The sequence below is a fragment of the Leucoraja erinacea genome, chromosome 4 (assembly GCF_028641065.1).
Source record: "Leucoraja erinacea ecotype New England chromosome 4, Leri_hhj_1, whole genome shotgun sequence".
Taxonomy (NCBI): domain Eukaryota; kingdom Metazoa; phylum Chordata; class Chondrichthyes; order Rajiformes; family Rajidae; genus Leucoraja; species Leucoraja erinaceus.
In genome coordinates this window covers 99,579,443-99,604,048 of record NC_073380.1, presented here as the reverse complement: position 1 = coordinate 99,604,048, position 24,606 = coordinate 99,579,443, and the positions used below count along the sequence as shown (strand labels likewise).

The 24,606-nt window shown below is 45.9% G+C and overlaps 1 protein-coding gene across 1 annotated transcript in view; it reads right to left on the bottom strand.

Moving 5' to 3' along the window:
- LOC129696724 (sorting nexin-31-like) overlaps positions 1 to 24,606 on the bottom strand; it is a 108,471-nt gene that overhangs the window by 49,150 nt on the left and 34,715 nt on the right. The window contains exons 6-7 of the mRNA XM_055634857.1: positions 22,212 to 22,302; positions 15,322 to 15,409 (exon numbers count right to left, since the gene is read on the bottom strand). Of these exons, the coding sequence (XP_055490832.1) occupies positions 15,322 to 15,409; positions 22,212 to 22,302 (179 nt within the window). The remainder of the gene's footprint in view (positions 1 to 15,321; positions 15,410 to 22,211; positions 22,303 to 24,606) is intronic.

Here is a 24,606-nt window from a genome sequence, read left to right as displayed (position 1 = left end):
AAATCAAGTATTACAATAACAAAATTGTAACTACTTAGATTTAATACGTAAAAAAAAGAGCAGTGTAAGTATTCATTCATATTCATGTATATGTTAATGAGTTGGTGTTGTATATAAGCAGGGAATGTTGGGTAATAAAACTCTCTCTCGTGATCCAGGCAACCTGCGTGTAAGTTGTTATTCATTCTGACGTCCGGGAATATAACAAAAGTCAAAGTTTTGCTTGTGGAGACACAAGAGATTGCAGATGCTAGAATCTTGACCAAAGCACATTTTTTTCCACAGACGACGTTGAGTTCCATCAGCAGTTTTTTTTGTGTAAGAATGAACTGCAGCCTTAAATTACTTCCTTTTACGCACTGTGCCTTTACAATAAATCCACGGGCGTTGTTGTTCTATCGAATTGTCCTGCATATTTGAGTTTGAGTTTAGTTTATTGTCACGGATACCGAAGTATAGTGAAAAGCTTTTGTTGCGTGCTAACCAGTCAGCGGAATGACAATACATGATTAAATTGGAGCCATCCAGAGTGTACAGATACATCATAACAGGAATGACGTTTGAACTCTCAACTTTAGGTCTTTGCTCCATATCCACTTTTAAATTCCACCAGTTTACTCTGCCATTTGTCCTTTGGAATGAAATAGTTATAATCCTCTATGCTCAACGATTTCCTGTAAATGTGGCCTTAATGCTCGAGAGATTCCATGCATCCACTCCGATCGCACTATCAGTTTTTTCCCAACCCCCCCCACCCCATAGTGTAAACATTTCCTCCTGTCATAATTCTGTTCTCACACACTGGGGCCTATTATTTGTTTAGCTGGAGATTCTGTACTAAACATTTTTTTTTTTAACCATTTTAAAACATTAGAACAATTGCTGAGAACTTTCACTCTAAATTCTGTTGAACCAACCTTGGCCATATCCAGTGCAGAGAAAATAGCTTCCTCCTCCATTCCTCTCCAAGCTGCTTATCCTCTCCAACACAAACATTGGCCACTTCCACCTCTCCAAACCTGCCTGGATCACCTGTTGTCAAAGCCAGCCATTCCCATCTGCAACACATCCACTCTGAAGTCTCAACCCGAAACGTCACTCATTCCTGCTCTCCAGAGATGCTCCCTGTCCTGCTGAGTTACTCCAGCTTTCTGTGTCTATAGAAACATAGAAAATAGGTGCAGGAGTAGGTTCGGCCCTTCGAGCCTGCTGGATGATCAATGATCATCCAACTCAGTATCCTGTACCTGCCTATCTTCTGTTTAAACCAGCATCTGCAATTCCTTCCTGCACATCCATTCTAATGTTCTGTCTGACCTCCCACCGTCCACATACATCAACTTATCCAGAATTTTATTGTCTGCATCCAAATTCCCATCCACTCGTATTAACCCAGCATATCATTCCTCAACCCAATGCCTATATTTAGAGCACCATTCAACTAGCTTTGCAGCCTCATCACTTCCCATCATTGCAACTTTACAAGCCTTAAAAAATATACGCAATTCCCACTGCAGCCTCGTGGCCACCTGATTCCCTCCATCACCCCTCAATACTCCCTTGCCAACTGTCTGGAATTCACTCAGTTTCAGTTTAGTTTATTGTCATGTGTACAGAGCCTTTGTTGAGTACTGTCCAGTCCCCAAACCTCTGCCTCTTTCTCCACCTTTAATAGAAACATAGAAAATAGGTGCAGGAGTAGGCAATTCGGCCCTTCGAGCCTGCACCGCCATTCAATATGACTATGGCTGATCATCCAACTCGGTATCCCATCCCTGCCTTCTCTCCATACCTCCTGATCCCTTTAGCAACAAGGGCCACATCTAACTCCCTCTTAAATATAGCCAATGAACTGGCCTCAACTACATTCTGCGGCAGAGAATTCCACAGATTCACCACTCTCTGTGTAAAAAATGATCCTAAAAGACTTCCCCCTTATCCATAAACTGTGACCCCTTGTTCTGGACTTCCCCAACACTTTCATCAAGTTTTTTGACCTTCCTTTTTTATCTTTCTTTGACTTGGTTATAGTCTCCATCCCCGTCCCTGAGCGTTCCTGCATTTACAGTACAGGATGTGGACTACAGTTCTTTTCAAAAACAAAAATCCCAAATAACCAGCTGTTTCACAGCCTCATTCACACAACAGTTTATGGTTGAGTTCCTTGCCCTGGCTTATCGGAAGACATTTGAAATGTTCTTTGCTAACACAAGATTTAAAAATAAACGGTTCCTTCAATAAACTTGCCAGGTCATCCAATGTTTTGACAAATAACTTTAAACAGGATGAAGTGTAGAAAGAATATAGTCCACATTACCATTTTAAAGGGAGGAAATGGAAAACGGTTATCGAGTCCAAAACATTTTTAAACGCCATGGGGGATAGACAACACTTCTAAACACTCTGGAGTTTAGATGGATGAGAGGGGATCTCATTGAAACATATAAGATTGTTAAGGGCTTGGACACACTAGAGGCAGGAAACATGTTCCCGATGTTGGGAGAGTCCAGAACCAGGAATAAGGAGTTTAAGCCATTTAGAACGAAGATGAGGAAACACTTTTTCACACAGAGAGTGGTGAGTCTGTGGCGTTCTCTGCCTCAGAGGGCGGTGGAGGCAGGTTCTCTGGATGCTTTCAAGAGAGAGCTAGATAGGGCTCTTAAAAATAGCAGAGTCAGGGGATATGGGGAGAAGGCAGGAACGGGGTACGGATTGGGGATGATCAGTCATGATCACATTGAATGGCGGTACTGGCTCGAAGGGCCAAATGGCCTACTCCTGAACCTATTGTCTATTGACAAAAAGGGACAGAGTAGCCATTCAGAAGCCATTACGGGCACAAAGGACAGAATAACTTCCTTATCTGCATCTTACTTTATCGTTATTATTATTATTAACAATTTCAAATAATTGAGGAAGTCCACAAAAAGAGGAATCATGAGCAAACACATCCATGAAAAAAAACTATTAGTTTAATCACAAATGACCCAGTCTGGCCGATTAGGAAAAGGGGGGATGCAATAAGACCTGGGTGTCATGGTACACCAGTCATTGAAAGTAGGCATGCAGGTGCAGCAGGCAGTGAAGAAAGCGAATGGTATGTTAGCATTCATAGCAAAAGGATTTGAGTATAGGAGCAGGGAGGTTCTACTGCAGTTGTACATGATCTTAGTGAGACCACACCTGGAGTATTGCGTACAGTTTTGGTCTCCTAATCTGAGGAAGGACATTATTGCCATAGAGGGAGTACAGAGAAGGTTCACCAGACTGATTCCTGGGATGTCAGGACTTTCAAATGAAGAAAGACTGGATAGACTAGGCTTGTACTCGCTGGAATTCAGAAGATTGAGGGGGGATCTTATAGAAACTTACAACATTCTTAAGGGGTTGGACAGGCTAGATGCAGGAAGATTATTCCCGATGTTGGGGAAGTCCAGAACTAAGGGTCACAGTTTAAGGATAAGAGGGAAGTCTTTTAGGACCGAGATGAGAAAATCATTTTTCACACAGAGAGTGGTGAATCTGTGGAATTCTCAGCTACAGAAGGTAGTTGAGGCCAGTTCATTGGCTATATTTAAGAGGGAGTTAGATGTGGCCCTTGTGGCTAAAGGGCTCAGGGGGTATGGAGAGAAGGCAGGGATGGGATACTGAGTTGGATGATCGGTGCAGGCTCGAAGGGCCGAATGGCCTACTCCTGTACCTATTTTCTATGTTTCTATGTTTAAACTGTACAGCTAAATTATAATAGAATATCTATGTTACTGAATGATCCAACGAGAAATGATTTGCCTTAATAATTCCTAATGTGCCATTTAAAATCATGCTCGCCTGCCCTTAACTTTGCCCCTCTCTCTTTCTGCAAATGTTTCCTGTTCCACAATGCCCCAAGCTATGCACCCCCAATTTGCTTTGCTCCATCACATGTGGCCCATTATCAAATAACGGTTACACTCACTGATATGATTAGCATGACAAATAGTCAAGGTTATATGTTGTACATTTTTTCTGTGCAATATTGGCGGATTGATTGTATTCATGTGGAGCATTTTCTTTGACTGGAGAGCAACAAACAAAAACTTCTCACTGTACCTCAGTCGTGGCTACCCCTCAAGGTCGAGGATGATGGTCTACGTTCTGCTGTTTTTATGGGCTCTCAGGTGGCTTATGACTCCAATCCTGGCTTTGAAAGTTCTTCGACATTCAGGACAGGTAATTCCAGATATTCTTGAACTGTGGCCCCTGGTTCTGGACTTCCCCCAACATCGGGAACATGTTTCCTGCCTCTAGCGTGTCCAAACCCTTAACAATCTTATATGTTTCAATAAGATTCCCTCTCATCCTTCTAAACTCCAGAGCAAGTTTCATTTAGCAGTTTATGCGATAATGCATTAAGGTTAATATATTTAAAAAATGACGCTTTAATGTAACAGGCATATGAACAACTAATTAACAACTGATTACTGGTGGAATTAACCTTGTTTCCCTCATTCACTCCAAAAAGTGGCTGTACGCCCCTCCCCTCTACACATTGTTTTCAAGCGCTACTTTGCAATGTAAAAGGTAATACATCCTCAACCACCTAAAAGTTCTGTCAACATACCTGAAAACAATGGAACCTGTTGACAGAAAGAGAGAGGGGCATAGTTAAGGGCAGGCGAGCATGATTGGAACCTGTACACTTGCCATGTATTGAAAACAATGGAACCAGTACAGTTGCTCTCACCCTAAACACTGTATTTGGCAGAATTACTAATTAAAGTGTTCACACCAGCCAACCTTTGATGTAAACCTCAGAGCATTTCCCAGGCACCCAATGAACATGCTAATCTGTAGCTCTGCTAAAGACGTCATTTCCAATGACCTTGCGCTCACCACGTCTTGCCCAGTGAAATGCACTGCTAATTAGCACAAGCATGAAAACTAGTGACACTCTTTGATGCCGTCAGTTGACTTTTTTTTTTTTTAATTGTGCGTCAATATCGTTGGCAAGGCTATCATTTATTGTCCATCCTTAATTGTCCCTGAACCCACTGCTTGGCTGGGCAATTACGTGTAGGTCTGACATCACATCCAGAAGATTGAACTGACCTTGCAAATCCAATGATGTGAAATATTGTGAGCCATTGCAGGCCCATGGAAGTGGCGCAACTTACATAGAAACATAGAAAATAGGTGCAGGAGTAGGCCATTCGGCCCTTCGAGCCTGCACCGCCATTCAATATGATCATGGCTGATCATCCAACTCAGTATCCTGTACCTGACTTCTCTCCATACCCGCTGATGCCTTTAGCCACAAGGGCCACATCTAACTCCCTCTTAAATATAGCCAATGAACTGGCCTCAACTACCTTCTGTGGCAGAGAGTTCCAGAGATTCACCACTCTCCGTGAAAAATGTTTTTCTCATCTCGGTCCTAAAAGATTTCCCCCTTATCCTTAAACTGTGACCCCTTGTCCTGGACTTCCCCAACATCGGGAACAATCTTCCTGCATCTAGCCTGTCCAACCGCTTAAGAATTTTGTAAGTTTCTATAAGATCTCCTCTCAATCTCCTAAATTCTAGAGAGTATAAGCCAAGTCTATCCAGTCTTTCTTCATAAGACAGTCCTGACATCTCAGGAATCAGTCTGGTGAACCGTCTCTGTACTCCCTCTATGGCAAGAATGTCTTTCCTCAGATTAGGAGACCAAAACTGTACGCAATACTCCAGGTGTGGTCTCACCAAGACCCTGTACAACTGCAGTAGAACCTCCCTGCTCCTATACTCAAATCCTTTTGCACCAGAGAGCTGTGCATTGAAGTAAATTGTTGGGTAGGCTAGTTATGGTATTTTTTCCAAATCCAAAATAGCTGGGAGGCTGAACAATGTGGAAGCCTCATTTCCACTGCCCACCACTTCTCCCCCTGAGGATCAGGGCCCTTCAGTAGATCACTGGCGGATATGGAGATAATTCAGTGGTCACCCACATTTGGTAGCCCCAAGGGAAACGGGAAGTATCTGGTTCCACTTCTTCTTGGGCTAGTCACAGTATCAATTCTATTTCCTTCTCATTGAGTTCACTTTGTCCACTGGTGCAAGTGTTACCAATAGTTCTCTCCAAAGGCCGAGGAACAGCCAAATTTGTGAAAGATTTGTAGTAGGGTCGACAAAAGACAGTAATTTGCTGACCAGCAGGGAATTAATCTGCAGAAGGGTCTCGACCCAAAACGTCACCCATTCCTTCTCTGAACGGAAACCTCTGGAGACTTTGCACCCCACCCAAGGTTTCCGTGCGGTTCCCGGAGGTTTTTGTCAGTCTCCCGACCTGCTTCCACTACCTGCAAACCACCTGCAACCTCCGGGAACCGCACGGAAACCTTGGGTGGGGCGCAAAGTCTCCAGTGGTTTCCGTTCAGGTTTCCCAAGTGGGACAGGGGCATTACTCCAGCTTTTTGTGTCTATCTTTGGGGATTAATATAAGACTGATAAACTGTACTGTCACATGATGCAATCAGCATATTTGTTCCCCCCCACCCAGATTATTCATTCAAGAAAGGCCAGCATTATCTACCCAACCCTGATTACCCCTGAATTCATTGGCTTACTATTTAAAAGGGAATTAAACGACACGACCACCATATGGAGCTACTTGTAATAAAGACAGATTAAAGATGGCAGTGTGTTCCTTCCCTGAAAGGCAATAGAGAATGAGTGGACCTTTAATGACATTTCAGCAGCTTCATGGTTTAAATTCACTTGACGTTTCAAAAATTGTTGGTGCGTCAATTTTGTTGGCAAGGTCAAGATTTATTGTCCATCCTTATTGGCCAAGCAAACCATCGAGTTTCAGGGCAATCAAGTGTAAACAACCTTGGCAGATCTGGGGTCACAGATAAACAATTTAGGGCATAGAAAAGAGGTTGATCTCTGGGTCCTCCAGAAGGATTTTTCTTATCAACTCTGTCAAAACACCTTGTTCATTCTAACAATAATTGAGAGATTTTTCCTTGAGGCTGGCAAATATTACTGACACAGGGAAATTATTACTGAGGGGGAGAAGGAGAAGCTGATTATTAACTGTGAAAACATAGAAACATAGAAAATAGGTGCAGCAGTAGGCCATTCGGCCCTTCGAGCCTGCACCGCCATTCAATATGATCATGGCTGATCATCCAACTCAGTATCCCGTACCTGCCTTCTCTCCATACCCCCGATCCCCTTAGCCACAAGGGCCACATCTAACTCCCTCTTAAATATAGCCAATGAACTGGCCTCAACTACCCTCTGTGGCAGAGAGTTCCAGAGATTCACCACTCTCTGTGTGAAAAAAGTTCTTCTCATCTCGGTTTTAAAGGATTTCCCCCTTATCCTTAAGCTGTGACCCCTTGTCCTGGACTTCCCCAACATCGGGAACAATCTTCCTGCATCTAGCCTGTCCAACCCCTTAAGAATTTTGTAAGTTTCTATAAGATCCCCTCTCAATCTCCTAAATTCTAGAGAGTATAAACCAAGTCTATCCAGTCTTTCTTCATAAGACAGTCCTGACATCCCAGGAATCAGTCAGGCGAACCGTCTTTGCACTCCCTCTATGGCAATAATGTCCTTCCTCAGATTTGGAGACCAAAACTGTACGCAATACTCCAGGTGTGGTCTCACCAAGACCCTGTACAACTGCAGTAGAACCTCCCTGCTCCTATACTCAAATCCTTTTGCAATGAAAACTAACATACCATTCGCTTTCTTTACTGCCTGCTGCACCTGCATGCCTACCTTCAATGACTGGTGTACCATGACACCCAGGTCTCGCTGCATCTCCCCCTTTCCCAATCGGCCACCATTTAGATAATAGTCTGCTTTCCCGTTTTTGCCACCAAAATGGATAACCTCACATTTATCCACATTATACTGCATCTGCCAAACATTTGCCCACTCACCCAGCCTATCCAAGTCACCATGGAATGATTTTTGGTGGAGGCCCACAATTCCTGACTAACTTCAACTGAGAATTCCTCCTAAGTTTTGTTATGAAGTAAACAGATCGTGCTGTGAATGCAGTTCACAATTTTACTTCTGGTCTTCTGTGTGCACAACACTTCAACGACACCCAGACATGTGCAATGATATCTAGACAGGACAAAGCAAAGATCCTATAGTGGAGCAAGATAGACCACTCCTGCTAAATGCAATGGGCTGACGTGTAGTACGCAATGGAGTGGAACGTGGGCCTTTTCTTCATCCATTTCCGTAACCCGACCCGACCCGACTCATAGTGTAATCAACGTTGTGGGGGAACAGTTTGTTCCCGTAACCGGCTTCCGTCTCCGCACTAGTATCCTATGGGATCTTTGTTGCGGAGACGGAAGCCGGTTACGGAAATGGGGCCGAAAACTACCCATGAATCTGCCCATGACCGTACTAAGTCTTTTTCGTCGAGTGATCTATCTTGCTCGCTATAGGATCTTTGGGACAAAGTGCTGGGGTAACTCAACAGGTCAGTCAATATCTATGGAGAACATGCACAGGTGACCTTTTCAGGTTTGTGACCCAAAATGTTACTTGTCCAAGGTCTCCTGACCAGCTGAGTTACTCCAGCACTTTGTGCCCTTTTGTGTATTAACCGGCATCTTCAGTTCCTTGTTTCAACAATGATGTTTACCTCATGGAATGTACTTCTGGGAAACCCAGTCATACATTAATACACCATGGAATGCAGGCATCTTTCACTAAGAGGTCCATTTGTATGGGAATAGGTGGCCTGTTTTGACAACTTTTGACATGGGGACTGGAATTTGGAAAGAGATACAGGCGGACGGACACCCTTTGAGTTAAAATGTACTCTTTCCTGCAGATCCCTCTTGATCGAAATCCATCCCGGCATCTTCACTACCCTGGCCCGTGGCAACCCATGAAATCCCAGTTCCCACACATCCCTGAAATTTAACATTCCAAACCCCCCCCAGGACACTAGAACAAGCAGAGGAAAGACCTTTGTGTTTTTAAACATACTTTTCCCTCTGCTCATGACTGCAAGCGGAATATAATCCTACACCAACGATGAAACTTGCCATGGCTTTCCTTACCATATCGATCTAACAGACTTCCCCCTTTTGAATTAATTCTAGGCTTCTCTCTTCTATCCGAGTGTTAATAATGGAACAATTGGGATACTATAAAACCCAAGACAGCCATGCAACGATGTGAAGAGGATAATGACTGGAGTAAATTGAGATCAATGTCACTGGCTGCCACATTGAGGAGAGTGGTGTCATTTGGCTCTACAAAGGGCCATTTTGCCAAACACCCCTAACTGCTCTGAAGCTGTAGTTTCAATAGGGCTGGGATTCATGGTCAAACTGGTGTCCTATGGTTTACATTAACCCATTCCAGACAATTTCAATTCAATTCAACTTTAATGTCATCGCACAAATACAAGTATCAGTACAACGAAATGCAGTTTTGCGTCAGTCCGTAGTAGTCGTGCATAAAGAAAAACAAAAAAAATAGAAAGAGGGAAGATACAGAATGATCAGGAAATACAGAATAATTAAACAATGGGGACGGAGGGACCAGAGAAATCTATCGTTGGGACTCCGAGTTCAACAGTGTAATTGTGTTATTGTAGAAGCTTTTCCTCATCCTACTAGTACGTGACCTGAGGCTCCTGTACCGCCTCCCTGATGGGAGGAGGGCAAACAGTCCATGGTTGGGGTGTGAGGGGTCTTTGATGATCTTCCCAGCCGGTCTCAGACACCGTTTTCGGTGGAGGGCATCCATGGCAGGGAGCGGGGCACCGATGATGTGCTGCGCGGTTTTCACCACCCGTTGTAGTGCCTTCCTGTCCGCAGCAGTGCAACTGCTGTACCATACCGTGAAGCAGGTGGTCAGGATACTCTCTATGGTACAGCGGTAAAAGTTGGTCAGGATCCGGGGGGACAGGTGGGCTTTCTTGAGCCTCCTCAGGAAGTAAAGGCGCTGCTGTGCCTTTTTGATCAGCTTGGAGGTGTTGAGGGACCAGGACAAGTCCTCCGAGATATGTACTCCGAGGAATTTATAGCTGGAGACGCGCTCCACCTCAGTCCCGTTTATATGGATGGCGGTATGACTGCCTCCTCTGGTCTGCCTGAATGGCCACCAGTTTCCAGTAGAAATCAGTGGTTGTACCATTTTAAATAGGTATAGCAGAGAAATCATGGATGAAATTGTGATGAGCCAGTCTGGAACAGAATTCTGGTGAAGGAACCCCGCCGTCGATGATTTTCACAAGTAAACCCCAGTCCTCGGCACTAGAGGAAGGTGCAAACAGTTGACTTCTTGGAAAACACTGAACTCCCTTGCGCAGTGCTGGTCACTCAGACACAAGTGAGCTGGTGTCAGTTCAGGGAAATGTCAGAAGGATGTCTGAGAGCGTACAAGAAAATAGCACAAATTCCTGAAAATGACGTTGAGAAATATAATTCCTCATACAACGTTGGATCAGAACCCGATTCAAACCAAGCCAAATGGATTTGTTTATACACTGATCTCTTCGCATCTAAATTTGGAAGTGGAATATTGCAACCAGGATTCAAGGATGCACGTAAATCCATCTGGCTAAGCAGCTGGATACAAGAGAGGATGTCTTGTATACCACAAGGGTTGCAACTCCCAACCACCGCCACCACTCGTGTGGCCCAAGACACAGATATTTATGGAGCAGAAAGCAATGCCACTATACCGGCCCCGACACCTGTCCACATCTTACCCCACAGCTCGTGGTAATGAAATAACAAGGCCTTTGAAAATCCTTGTGTTGCAACCACCGTGACTGAGACAGCAGCTGCAATCTTTGAACACCCCTGCTCTCCCCCCCCCCCCCCCGCTTCACATTTCAATAAATACACTTTAAGCATTTACATTATTGTCACAGCCTGCATCCTCCTACTTGCAAGATCTGCCTATCTTGCGGCAAACAGAACTAAAGATAACTACGTTGAGCAGGAGTCCTTAGACGGGTATGATTTCTTTGATTCTATTTGCAATTTGAATGTAATTTCTCAGGCCCGGGCATTGCACACTGATTTTCAGGCCATTACCTATCTGGTAGGATGCACATTTCTATCTTGAAGTGAGCATGTGCTTCCTGCCTGCTACATTGGAGACCTAGAAGGCCACATATCACCTAAGAAAACAGATGCTCAGTAGCCCAGCTCTTAACAGCTCTTTCTCCATTTACAAATAATAATAATAATAATAATAATACATTTTATTTATGGGAGCCTTTCAAGAGTCTCAAGGACACCTTACAAAAATTTAGCAGGTAGAGGAAAAACATGTAAGGGGAATTAAATAAATAGTAGAGACATGACTAGTACACAAAGTAAAGACAGAATTCAATTCAAAACACAATATGAGGCAATTAATGCACAGATGAAAAGGGAGGGGGACGTGGGGCTAAGGATAGGCAGAGGTGAAGAGATGGGTCTTGAGGCGGGACTGGAAGATGGTGAGGGACACGGAATTGCGGATCAGTTGGGGGAGGGAGTTCCAGAGCCTGGGAGCTGCCCTGGAGAAGGCTCTGTCCCCAAAACTGCGGAGGTTGGACTTGTGGATGGAGAGGAGACCGGCTGATGTGGATCTGAGGGACCGTGAGGGTTGGTAGGGGGAGAGGAGGTCAGTGAGATATGGGGGGGCCAGGGGGTGGAGGGCTTTGTAGGTGAGGACCAGGATTTTGTAGGTGATCCAGTGGGAGATGCTCTCTATTCTCTTTTTGTTCAAAGCTGCCTTCATAGGAGCCTCTTGGAAACATGCAAGGAAGATATCTTCCCCTCAATAGGTCGCACTCATTACATCAATAAGCAATTAATTTTAATTTGCCTCAAAAGGAGGGAAAGTTCCAATCGATTACATTAATAAAAGGTAACTTGATTGAATTGATAAACATCTTTGCACTCGGCCAAATACAAATCCATATCCACCCCCTGAAACTTTGTGCATATCCAACCCCAGCAGTACATCTCGACGGACCTCTCTCCCAATTCCACACTGACACTTTGCATTCCTGAAATTCATTCTCAACCCCAACCTCTTTCCCAATCAAAAAGCGTGAGGAACTCTTTCTGTGGGAAAACAAAGGAAAACTGCAATAGGGACGGTGGGGAGAGAGGGAAGCCAGAGGGACCGCAGTGTGGTGGGGGAATTAAAAACAAAACAGTGAAGAATCTTTTGCAACCATTTTCACACTTCTGTACCTTGCCTAATGGGAGAGTTGAAGAGAGAGAGTCCCCAGGGCGAGACTCATCCTTGATTATGCTCGTGGCCCTGCCATGGCAGCGTGAAGTGTAGATGGAGTCAATGGAAGGGAGGTCGCATTGCATGATGGAGAATGGAGCAGCTTATTATAGATCAAAGCCCTTTAGTACCAGATATCTCCTTCAGCTATCATGTCGCAAAAACGCAGCTCAAACTCTGGAATAATGCAAAGGGAATGCTGCATTGTGGACATACGACCTCACCGGCGAGACAGGAAACCAAGATCATGTCTGTCCTCTCTCAGGTTCCATGGCACCGCATTATTATAATGGCTGGTTCTCTCAATATGCAATATGCCTTGACCAATATTTACTTCTTAGTCGTTAGCTAGTCCATAATCCCATTCCTGTTGGGAGACCACGCCGTGCATATGTTGGCTGAGCAAGTTCGCAACAGTGACCATACTTAATTGTAGTAAATTTATTTGAAAGCAAGGCATGGTGTTACCTAGATCTGTCTATCTTTAATAATGCAAGTATGCATCACTTAACCTAATTTCATTTCAAAATGTTGCATGTACCCAGAAAAAATTGATAGAAGTTTTTATTTTGAATATGATCAACACTACTCTATAATGGTTCCACCAATGACATACATTGCCCTCTAGGGGTGATAGAATTAACATTTGTGATGCAGGAAATTCCAGATCAGGATTTTTTCTGGAAAAAATATTGATTAGAGATTTTAGGAAATAGAAATCCTATTAACATTTTTTAAAATTTATTTAAGAAGGAACTACAGATGCTGGAAAATCGAAGGTACGCAAATAATGCTGTAGAAACTCAGCGGGTGCCGCAGCATCTATGGAGCGATGGAGATAGGCAATGTTGCCAATGTCCTTCGCTCCACAGATGCTGCTGCACCCGCTGAGTTTCTCCAGCATTTTTGTGTAACTCCTATAAAATTTTATAACAGATGCTGAAAATAAGAAGTGCATCCTTATGATATCCCTGCTCTTCCAAGTTAGCATATCCAACAAGTTGTTTTAAATAATAGGAGGCATTAAACTCACATGCGATAGAATGGAGCCTGAATGTCCAGTCTGATACATGGTCAATTCGAGTTTATTGGCATAAACTCAAGTACTGTGAGGTACAGATGCAATGAAAATCATGCTGGCAGCAGCATCAGACGGATCAGATCATTCTGGTCGGTGGGGGCGCTGCAAGCCGGCGCCCTGTCAGCAGCGTGTCCGTTTTTTTCTCCTTTTTTTGTTTTTTTAGTATGATTTAATGTATGTTTTTAATGTTCCTCTGTGCGTTTTGTGTGGCGGGTGTGGGGGGGGAGAGGGGGAAACTGCTTTGGTCACCTCCTCCATGGAGAGGCAACTTTTTCCAGGTCGCCTCCCCCGTGGCCTAACAGCAATGGAACGGCGCGGCCTTTCCCGGAGACGTGGCCGGGGTTTCAGCGGCGGGCGCAGCGTGGACTCTCGGCGTGGAGCCGGCGAACCCTCGCTGGGGCTCACCGGAGGGGAGCGCTCCGTTTCGCTGGCCCGCGGCAGCCGGCAGCCTGAAGTCGCGGTCTGCACAGCTCCAGCTGGCGCGGCGTCTACAGCCCGGGATCTCATGTTGGGGACCCGGGGGGAGGAAGAAGCTTCCACCGCTGGCCCGCGGCCAACTTCTACCGCGGACCCGGCGTGGACTTACCATCACCCCTGGAGGGGAGCTTGATCTGTCGGCCCTGCGGTCTGCGGTGCTTCTGGCTGCGGCGCGAACTTTAAATCTTCGACCGCCGGCCTGCGGCCTACACCAGCCTGAAGCCGCGGTCTCCGGTGGGGAAGAGCCGATCCTGGACTTACCTTGACTTTTACCTTGTCCTTTTACCATCTGGACGCCCGCAGCAACGGCTGCGGAGGGTTGAAGTCCCGACCACGGGGGAATGGAGGAGGACTGGCCAAATTCTGTGCCTTCTACCACAGTGATGAATGCTGTGGTGGATGTTTGTGTTAAATTTTTATTGTGTATTGATTGTTCTTTATCATTGTACCGCTGCTGGCAAATTCATTTCACTTGCACTTTATGTGCAATGTGACGAATAAAACTGATTGTGATCGTGAAAGACACAAACACAGACAACACACAAAAACATATTATGCATAAATTACACGTTAATTCTCCAAGACATTGCAAATAAAGCAAGACATTAGTGTAGAATACAATTAGAAAAACTAGAAAAGTTCGTGGTAGTGCAAGAGGTGGTTGTAATGTTCTGATGTCAAGGTAGGATTAGGGTTACAGATCGGTTCAATAACCTGATTATAGGAAAGCAGCTGTTCCTGAACCTGATGCTGCGGGACTTCAGGCTTCAGCACCTCCTGCACGATGGCAGCAGCAAGGAAAGTGTTGTACATTGTTTGTGTACAAGGTTGAGTAATGTTTTACTGTATATCGAGCTACACCGATACTGTAACCAGAATGTTCAGCAATTTTGTGGTTAAAAAATAACACAGGACAATGGTTATGATGTGATGAGACAAACACAGAACATTTAAAACAATTGATTAGCTATTTAAAGCATGAGGGGGGGAGGGGGTGCGCATTATAATTTACCGAATAGTGAAAGGCCTGGATAGAGTGGATGTTTCCTCTAGTGGGAGTGTCTAGGACCAGAGGACATAGTCTCAGAATAAAAGGACGTACATTTAGAAAGGAGATGCAGAGGAATTTCATTAGCCAGAGGGTGGTGAATCTGTGGAATTCATTGCTACAAATTACCGTGGGTGCCAAGATATCGGGTATTTTTGAAGTGATGGGTTCTTGATTAGTAAGGATATCAAATGTTACAGGGAGAAGGCAGGAGAATGGAGTTGAGGGGCAAAAATAGATCAGCCATGATTGAATGGCAGAAAAGACTCGATGGGCTGAATGGCCTAATACCGCTTCTATGTCTTATGGTCATTGCAGTAACCATCAGAAGTCTAACAACTTCAGAAACGCTGCTATACTACAGAACATACACTGAAGATAAACAATATGGCTCGGAAGCATGGGAATAGATAATATTGAAAAGAAAATCCTTTTTAGAAATTGCAGTCAACACTTTTTTTAAACCTACCTTTTTCTGATCATTATTCTGCTGTTTTCATTTTGCATACTCCATAGACCCACATATGGCAACTCAAACGCATTCAGCTTTCTCAGCACTAGTCCAAGAAGAGAAAATTATATCAAGATTCAAGTTCAAGCGCGTTTATTGTCATGTTTCCCAGATAGGACAATGAAATTCTTGCTTTGCTTCAGCACAACAGAACATAGCAGGCATAAATACAGAACAGATCAGTGTGTCCATATCCATCACACACACACACACACACACACACATACACATCACACACACATACACACACACACACACACACACACACACACACACACACACACACACACACACACACACACACACACACACACACACACACACACACACACACACACACACACACACACACACACACACACACACACACACACAACGTGCAATAGGCTAATTAAAGTTCAGATTTTGTTTGAGGAGTTTAATAGTCAGATGGCTGTGGGGAAGCAGCTATTCCTGAACCTGGTTGTTGCAGATTTCAGGCTCCTGTACCTTCTACCTGAAGGTAACAGAGGGATGAGTTTGTGGCCAGGATGGTGTGGGTCCTTGATGATGCCGCCAGCCTTTTTGAGGCAGCGACTGCGATAGATCTCCTCAATGGAACGGAGGTCAGAGCCGATGATGGACTGGGCACTGTTTACAACTTTTTGCAGACAGAAGTAAGAAGTCATGTCAATGTTTTTTTTTAAATCATGTGTATTTATATAATTACATTTGATTCGTTTTAATGGAGGTCAATAGAGGAATAGTGTAGAGGTGGCACGATATACAGTAGATAACTAGAAAAGCACAACAGGCTCTACAGAAATATTCTATGCTTCAGAATTTTAAATGGATTAAACAAAGAGGTAGTTGAGACTGGGGTAAAGGTGGATTTTAATGATGCTATCCAAGTTATCACTGAAGATTTAAAGTGATCTTTTGTACGAATGCACACGGGTCACTGAGTGGATAAGTTTGAAATTTGAATTATTCACTGGGTTACTAAGTAAAGATAAAATAAACTGCAGATTCTTAGTATCACCATTTTTTTTTAAATGGTGGTGTAAGCAGATCATGCGGCTTCTGGAGAAAGAGAAACAGTTAAAATTTCAGGTCAAAGACAGTTCATTGTAACCGTTTCCCTGTCCGCTTGAACTGAGTTGCTTGACTTTTCTGGCCACAAACTGGCAGCTTAACTGAAATGAATTAGATTCTCTGGTTACAGATGGGGCATTGCTGTTAAAGAATAGTTCCTCCCCAATCCAACACAATAACGCACATTGCTGACAGGATCTGCAATCATCCAAATGTACAATTTTACAGTCATTTCAAACATGAATTTCGCTAAAAGGCTAAACTTGCAAATGGCCAATATCCTTTGTTGATAAGATCTTGTGCTAACAATGGATATAGTACTTGACAAAGTAATTAACTTACTTTTTGCATGACCTGTCTCATCTGGAGTATTGCGTACAGTTTTGGTCTCCAAATCTGAGGAAGGACATTATTGCCATAGAGGGAGTGCAGAGAAGGTTCACCAGACTGATTCCTGGGATGTCAGGACTGTCTTTGAAGAAAGACTGGTAGACTTGGTTTATACTCTCTAGAATTTAGGAGATTGAGAGGGGATCTTATAGAAACTTACAAAATTCTTAAGGGGTTGGACAGGCTAGATGCAGGAAGATTGTTCCCGATGTTAGGGAAGTCCAGGACAAGGGGTCACAGCTTAAGGATAAGGGGGAAATCCTTTAAATCCGAGATGAGAAGAACTTTTTTCACACAGAGAGTGGTGAATCTCCGGAACTCTCTGCCACAGAGGGTAGTTGAGGCCAGTTCATTGGCTATATTTAAGAGGGAGTTAGATGTGGCCCTTGTGGCTAAGGGGATCAGGGGGTATGGAGAGAAGGCAGGTACAGGATACTGAGTTGGATGATCAGCCATGATGATGAGCGGCCGCAGCAGATGCAACACTTGTCCCTTTACCTCCCCCCTCAACTCCTTTCAGGGACCCAAGCAATCGTTCCAGGTGCGACAGAGGTTTACCTGCATCTCTTCCAACCTCATCTATTGCGTCCGCTGCTCTAGATGTCAGCAGATCTATATCGGTGAGACCAAGCGGAGGTTGGGCGATCGTTTCGCCGAACACCTCCGCTCGGTCCGCAATAACCTAGCTGACCTCCCGGTGGCTCAGCACTTCAACTCCCCCTCCCACTCCGCCTCTGACTCTCTGTCCTGGGTCTCCTCCATGGCCACAAGCAACCGGAAATTGGAGGAACAGCACCTCATATTGCGTTTGGGGAGTCTGCACCCCGGGGGCATGAACATCGAATTCTCCCAATTTTGTTAGTCCTTGCTGTCTCCTCCCCTTCCTCAGCTCCCCTGCTGTCTCCTCCCACCCTCCAGCCTTCCGGCTACTCCTCCTTTTCCCTTCCTTGTCCCCACCCCCCCCCCACCCCTGATCAGTCTGAAGAAGGGTTTCGGCCCGAAACGTTGCCTATTTCCTTCGCTCCATAGATGCTGCTGCACCCGCTGAGTTTCTCCAGCTTTTCTGTGTAACCAGCCATGATCATATTGAATGGCGGTGCAGGCTCGAAGGGCCGAATGGCCTACTCCTGCACCTAATTTCTATGTTTCTATCTATGATTAATTGTGCTGACAGTGCAAAAGCTTATGTAGTATGTAGGAATGTCTGGTGCAGAAGTGCAAGAACAGAAGAAATAGAAGCAAGCTACAACACCTTGAATCTGTTCTGCACACTTTTATTCTCAAATCCCTTCATGCCATTAGCATCATAAAAGCTACTGAATCTCAGTACTTGCACACACACTAAATGAATAAAAGGCCTGTCCCACTTGTGCGTCATTTACACGACAGGCTGGTAGTGACTGCCGCGCGATTGTCATGCAAAAATCGTCTAGCAGTACGACAGTTGCGCGCCAAGTCCCCCTCAGGCCTGATCAGTCTGAAGAAGGGTTTCGGCTCGAAACGTTGCCTATTTCCTTCGCTCCATAGATGCTGCCAATCCAGCTGAGTTTCTCCGGCATTTTTGTCTACCCCACAAGGCCCTGCTTCTTTTGGAAGCCATTTGTGATGTCGTTCATACTTAGTTCGATCTCCATGGCAATGATTTTCCCAGTGAAAAATTTTCAAAACTACGCGCGCTTTATACCAGGGTGGTCACTTAGTGCGGCGCTCAAATGAGGCGCGGACGGCGTTAGGGCGGTGCATGGTTACGGACGTTGAAGCACGGCGATGCATAATAAATCAACACAGGCAGTGTTCGTGCGTCACCGTGCGTAACCATGTGTCACCGCCCGCTACACGTATGCCCTCAGTACGTCAGCGAGCGCAAGGGATATGTCACGCAGGTGGCCAGTGAGGATATTGAGCATTGCAAAATCCTGGGGCGCCGCGCGTTACCGTGCGTCACTGCATACGTCACCACGCCTTACCACGCGCCATCGGGTTTTTCGGGTTACGGGCCGGATCCGGCCCATGTGCCGTAGGTTGCCGAACCCTGTCCTAGATGTTTGGCCTCATTGTGGTCCCCCCCCCCATGTTTTACAACCAATTCACCTGGTTAGTTTTATCTCCGGCTGCTTCATGTTGTCAGCGGCTCCACATCCAACCAAGAAAGAGAAGAGATGCGGCGCCACTCATAGCCGCCAACTGACGCGCTTCCCCAGACCGCACAGATCGCTCTGATGTGGCGCAAAACAGACAAACTGTGCAGGGACTGAGGACAGAGTGAGAATTCTGTCGTCACCGTCAGAATTGGCTGAAATGCGTGACTCAGGCTCACAGTGTGAGAGTTGGTAGCCCTGTAGTCTAAGGCCAGGATGTGACAACAGACACACAGGGAGACACACACACACACACACAGGGACACACACACACACACAGGGAGAGACACACACACACACACAGACAGACACACACACACAGGGAGACACACACACACAGGGAGACACACACACACACACACACACACACACAGACACACACACAGGGAGACACACACACAGGGAGACACACACACACACACACACACACACACACACACAGACACACACACACAGGGAGACAGACACACACACACACAGGGAGACACACACACACAGACAGACACACAGACAGGGAGACACACACACACACACACACACACACACACACACACACACAGAGACACACACACACACACACACACACACACACACACACACACACACACACACACAGGGAGACACACACACACACACACACACACACACACACAGACACACACACACACAGGGGGACACACACACACACACACACACACACACACACACACACACAGGGAGACACACACACACACACACACACACACACACACACAGGGGGAGACACACACACACACACACACACACACGGGGACACACACACACACACACACACACACACACACAGGGAGACACACACACACACACACACACACACACACACACACACACACACACACACACACGGGGACACACACACACACAGGGAGACACACACACACACACACACACACACACACACACAGACACACACACACACACACACACACAGGGAGACACACACACACACACAGGGAGACACACACACACACAGGGAGACACACACACACACACAGGGACACACACACACACACAGACACACACACACACAGGGAGACACACACACAGGGAGACACACGCACACACACAGGGAGACACGCACACACACAGGGAGACACACACACACACACACACACACAGACACACACACACACACACACACAGGGAGACACACACACAGGGACACACACACACAGGGACACACACACACACACACACACAGGGAGACACACACACACACACAGGGAGACACACACACACACACACACACACACACACACACACACACAGGGAGACACACACACACACAGGGAGACACACACAGTGAGGCACACATACACACACACACCTTTCCTTCCCCCTCCCTCCCTCCATCCTTCCTTTCCTCCCTCCTGCCCCATCCCTCCCTCTCTTTCCTCACCCTCCCTCTTTCTCCCCTTTCTCCTTCCCTTCCTTCATCCCCTTTCTACATTCCCTCCCCCTGTCTCTCTTTGCCTTCATCCCTCCCTTTTTTTCTTTCCCTCTCTCTCTCTCTTTCCCCCCTCCCTCTCTCTCCCCGGCCGCCCAGTGGGGAGTCTGGCGGGCACGGTGTAGCGGGGTTGGGGCTTGGTGGCGCTGGTGCTGCCGTGGGAGTTGAAGGGAGGGAGGGAGGGAGGGAGGGAGGGAGGGAGGGAGGGAGGGAGGGAGGGAGGGAGGTCTGGAGGGGGGGTCTGCCGGGCGGCGCAGCACGCGCTCATAGCCGGCACAGAGGAGCTGACAACCGGCGGCTGCACGTCCAACCAAGAGAGAAGAGACGCGACGTCACTGACAGCCGTCAACCGACGACGCGCTTCCCCAGACCGTGCCGATCGCTGTCATGTGGAGCAAAGAGCCAAACTGTGCAGCAAAGATCCCACAGCTCCGCTACACAGCTCCGCTATAGGATCCTTGCTGTGCAGGGACTGAAGACAGCGTGAGAATTCTGTCTTCAGCGTGAGGGCGTGAGAATTTGCTGAAATGAGTGAGTCTCACGCTCAAAGCGTGAGAGTTGGCAGCCCTGCATTTTGTGTCTACCATTGAACAACTGTTTAGTGCCTTGGCCAAAAGCTCTCCCTCATCTCTCATTATTCAACAGTCATCCGCAGTCGGGTAGTTAAGTCTCAAGCTCTTGAATTTACTTCCATCTCAGAAATGCGAATCATTGCACTGAGCCAAGGAGCGTGCTAAAAATAAATGCAGTTTTCAGAAGTGTGAAAATAGGGGAGAAAGGCAGGGATTCCGGCAAATGTGTGTGCAATGTGCATGAGGCAGCAGATTCAGAGGAAGTGGCTCAAGGGGAGAGCTTTTGAAAGTTCTGCATTGGAATAGGTTATGCAACCCTAGGCCAGGCTTTCTCCATCATCATGCTACGCATGCTCAAATATCAGTTTTTTAATCAGTATGGTAAAAAGCGGTGTACATTGTTAAACTCGCAAATAATTTGCAAGACAATGAACACAAATGTGGAGAAATCAGAGTAATTTTGCTGCCGATGAACTGCTGTAAATTGAATAATCCAGATATTGCCATTTCAGTTTCTGCCTTTAAAAGATCAAATTGAGAGATGCAAAAAATACTCTTGAAAGCCTGGTGCGGTGTAATGACTGCATATAGACATCAATGCAACAGAAACATAGAAAATAGGTGCAGGAGTAGGCCATTTGGCCCTTCAAGCCTGCACCGCCATTCGATATGATCATGGCTGATCATCCAACTCAGTATCCCATCCCTGCCTTCTCTCCATACCCCCTGATCCCTTTAGCCACACGGGCCACATCTAACTCCCTCTTTAATATAGCCAATGAACTGGCCTCAACTACCTTCTGTGGCAGAGAATTCCACAGAATCGCCACGCTCTGTGTAAAAAATGATTTTCTCATCTCGATCCGAAAAGACTTCCCTCTTATCCTTAAACTGTGACCCCTAGTTCTGGACTTCCCCAACATCGGGAATAATCTTCCTGCATTGGGAATTATCTTCCTCACGTCAGAAAGACAAGAAACATTGATCCTATTAATTGAGTGGTCTGTTGCTATTGAAAGCCATTCTTCAACGGGAGGGGGTCGGGGGAAGAGAGAAGTAGACCAGGCAGAATTTCCTGCAGGAAATCTAGGACATATCTTGAATGTCCTTTCACCTCTTAAGTTGCTGCTTCTCTCACGAAGACAGCATCCTGACTACCTTACAAAGTGAAACAAATTATGAACTCACCAGTGTATCCTCCGTTAGTATCTTCACGAACAAGATACAAGGCAATGTATTCCAGAAATTGCCTGGACAATTCAATTTTCTGGGCTGCAATCTTTGGGAGAAAAAAAAATAATCACCGTCTTACTGTTGTAGAACATTTGGTGCAGAAATGAAAGCCATTTAAGGAACCAATATAATTAAGATTCGCAATTCGACTTTGCAAGAGAAGCTTCCTTCGTTATCAGTTAGTTCCTTAACATAGAAACATAGAAATTAGGTGCAGGAGTAGGCCATTCGGCCCTTCGAGCCTGCACCGCCATTCAATATGATCATGGCTGATCATCCAACTCAGTATCCCGTACCTGCCTTCTCTCCATACCCCCTGATCCCCTTAGCCACAAGGGACACATCTAACTCCCTCTTAAATATAGCAAGCTTAGACACAGCAAGCGGCCATTCTGCCCATCAGTTCCATTCCCCCTCCTTATTCAAAGAATAGCATGGGCATGAGAATTGTGTTCAATGATGTTCTGCAATACGTAACATGATTCTAACATATATTCAAGCCATCTCTGTTTAAACCTGCACCAAAGTCCACGCTTAAGAGCTTCCTTTTCTATCCCTTCCCACAATTTTCCAAGCTTAGCTGCTCTTGGGGAGTATCCTCCACAGATCACCAGGTGAATATCCCCAATCACCCTTGGGAATCCCCGACGTGTGGGAATTCCTAACACGTGACAGCTCAAAGCTGAGGAGCAGCGTTTGAAGTGGCACTGGGGCATCGAGGGGCACAAAGAAGCGCAGCGTGACGGGTGAAAGGAGCACACGGCCTCCCAAACCACCCGGAGGCCGCGAGCAGCAGACGCCACCCGGTAGACACTGTAGACGCCAGGGGGGGCGGACCACTGCGGCAAGACTCCGGGTCGGTGCCGTGAGGCGTCACGAGTGGACCCGGCGACAATCGACGAGGTCGATGCGGGAGTTAATGGGAGTGCCGGTGGTAAAGGTCGGAGGTCATTGAGCTCGTCAATCAGGTCGTGGAAGGTTAGGTGGAGATAACAAGACGGAGGAATCGAGTCGGGAACAAAGGCTGCAGATTCTGGAATCTGATAAGAGAGCAAGGTGAAGGTGGGAATGAATGAGGGGCGGTGGTAGATGGCAACAGAGGGAGGAATGGGGTAAGCCATTCCTATCTCCCCTCCCTATTGTTGCCATTCAGTTCCACTCTTCACCAGCAGCTGTTGTTCTCCAGTGCCAGCCTCTTGCTTTCCATATCATTACCTCACAGCTATTATCTGCCAATCAACCCCTCCTCACCTGTATCTACCTATTGCTTGCTAGCTCTTGCCCCATCTCCCCCCCCCATTATACTAAATACTCCCAGTCCCCACCTTCAGTCAATGCAAAGGCCCAAAAAGTCCACTAGTTCTTAAGGGGTTGGACAGGCTAGATGCAGGAAGATGGTTCCCGATGTTGGGGAAGTCCAGAACAAGGGGACACAGTTTAAGGATAAGGGGGAAATCCTTTAGGACCGAGATAAGAAAAATATTTTTCACACAGAGAGTGGTGAATCTCTGGAACTCTCTGCCACAGAAGGTAGTTGAGGCCAGTTCATTGGCTATATTTAAGAGGGAGTTAGATGTGGCCCTTGTGGCTAAAGGGATCAGGGGGTATGGAGAGAAGGCAGGTACAGGATACTGAGTTGGATGATCAGCCATGATCATATTGAATGGCGGTGCAGGCTCGAAGGGCCGAATGGCCTACTCCTGCACCTATTTTCTATGTTTCATTTCCCTCCACAGATGCTGCCTGACCTGCTGTGTTCCTCCAGTAGCTCTCTATTCTTGCTACAATTCCAGAACGTGCATTATGCCTGCCTGTCAACAATCTTTGCTTTTTGGACTAAGTCTCAATACAAGGGAAAGTTCCACAATACTCATGACAACGTTTCATACCAGTACAACTGTTTAGTCTGAAGAGCACATTGATGACACCCAGCTGGGAATTTACATTCCATAAATTTTCCTTTTTTTAGTTTAAAAACAAGTCCCTAGCACACAAACTGATCCAGCAATTATTCTCAGCCTCCAAAATAACTCTGATGGCACTGGCATCTGCTTTTATGCCGACAGCCTTTTAATTGTATAATGAAATCATTATGCTCTGTAATAAGTGAAATAAAAGCACTAAGATCACCCACTGAGTTGCAGTAAGGGATGTATCATATGGTAATCAATTTCCATCCAGCAAGGCCCCATGAATAATAACCAGATAATCCTTGTCAGTAACGTTGATTAAGCAATACATTTTGGCCAAGACAACAGTGAGAACTTTGCTCCTCTTTGAAATATTGCAATGGAATTTTTTTTTAACCCTTAGGGAGAGCAAAAGTTCTCTGTTTGATGCCTTTTATATG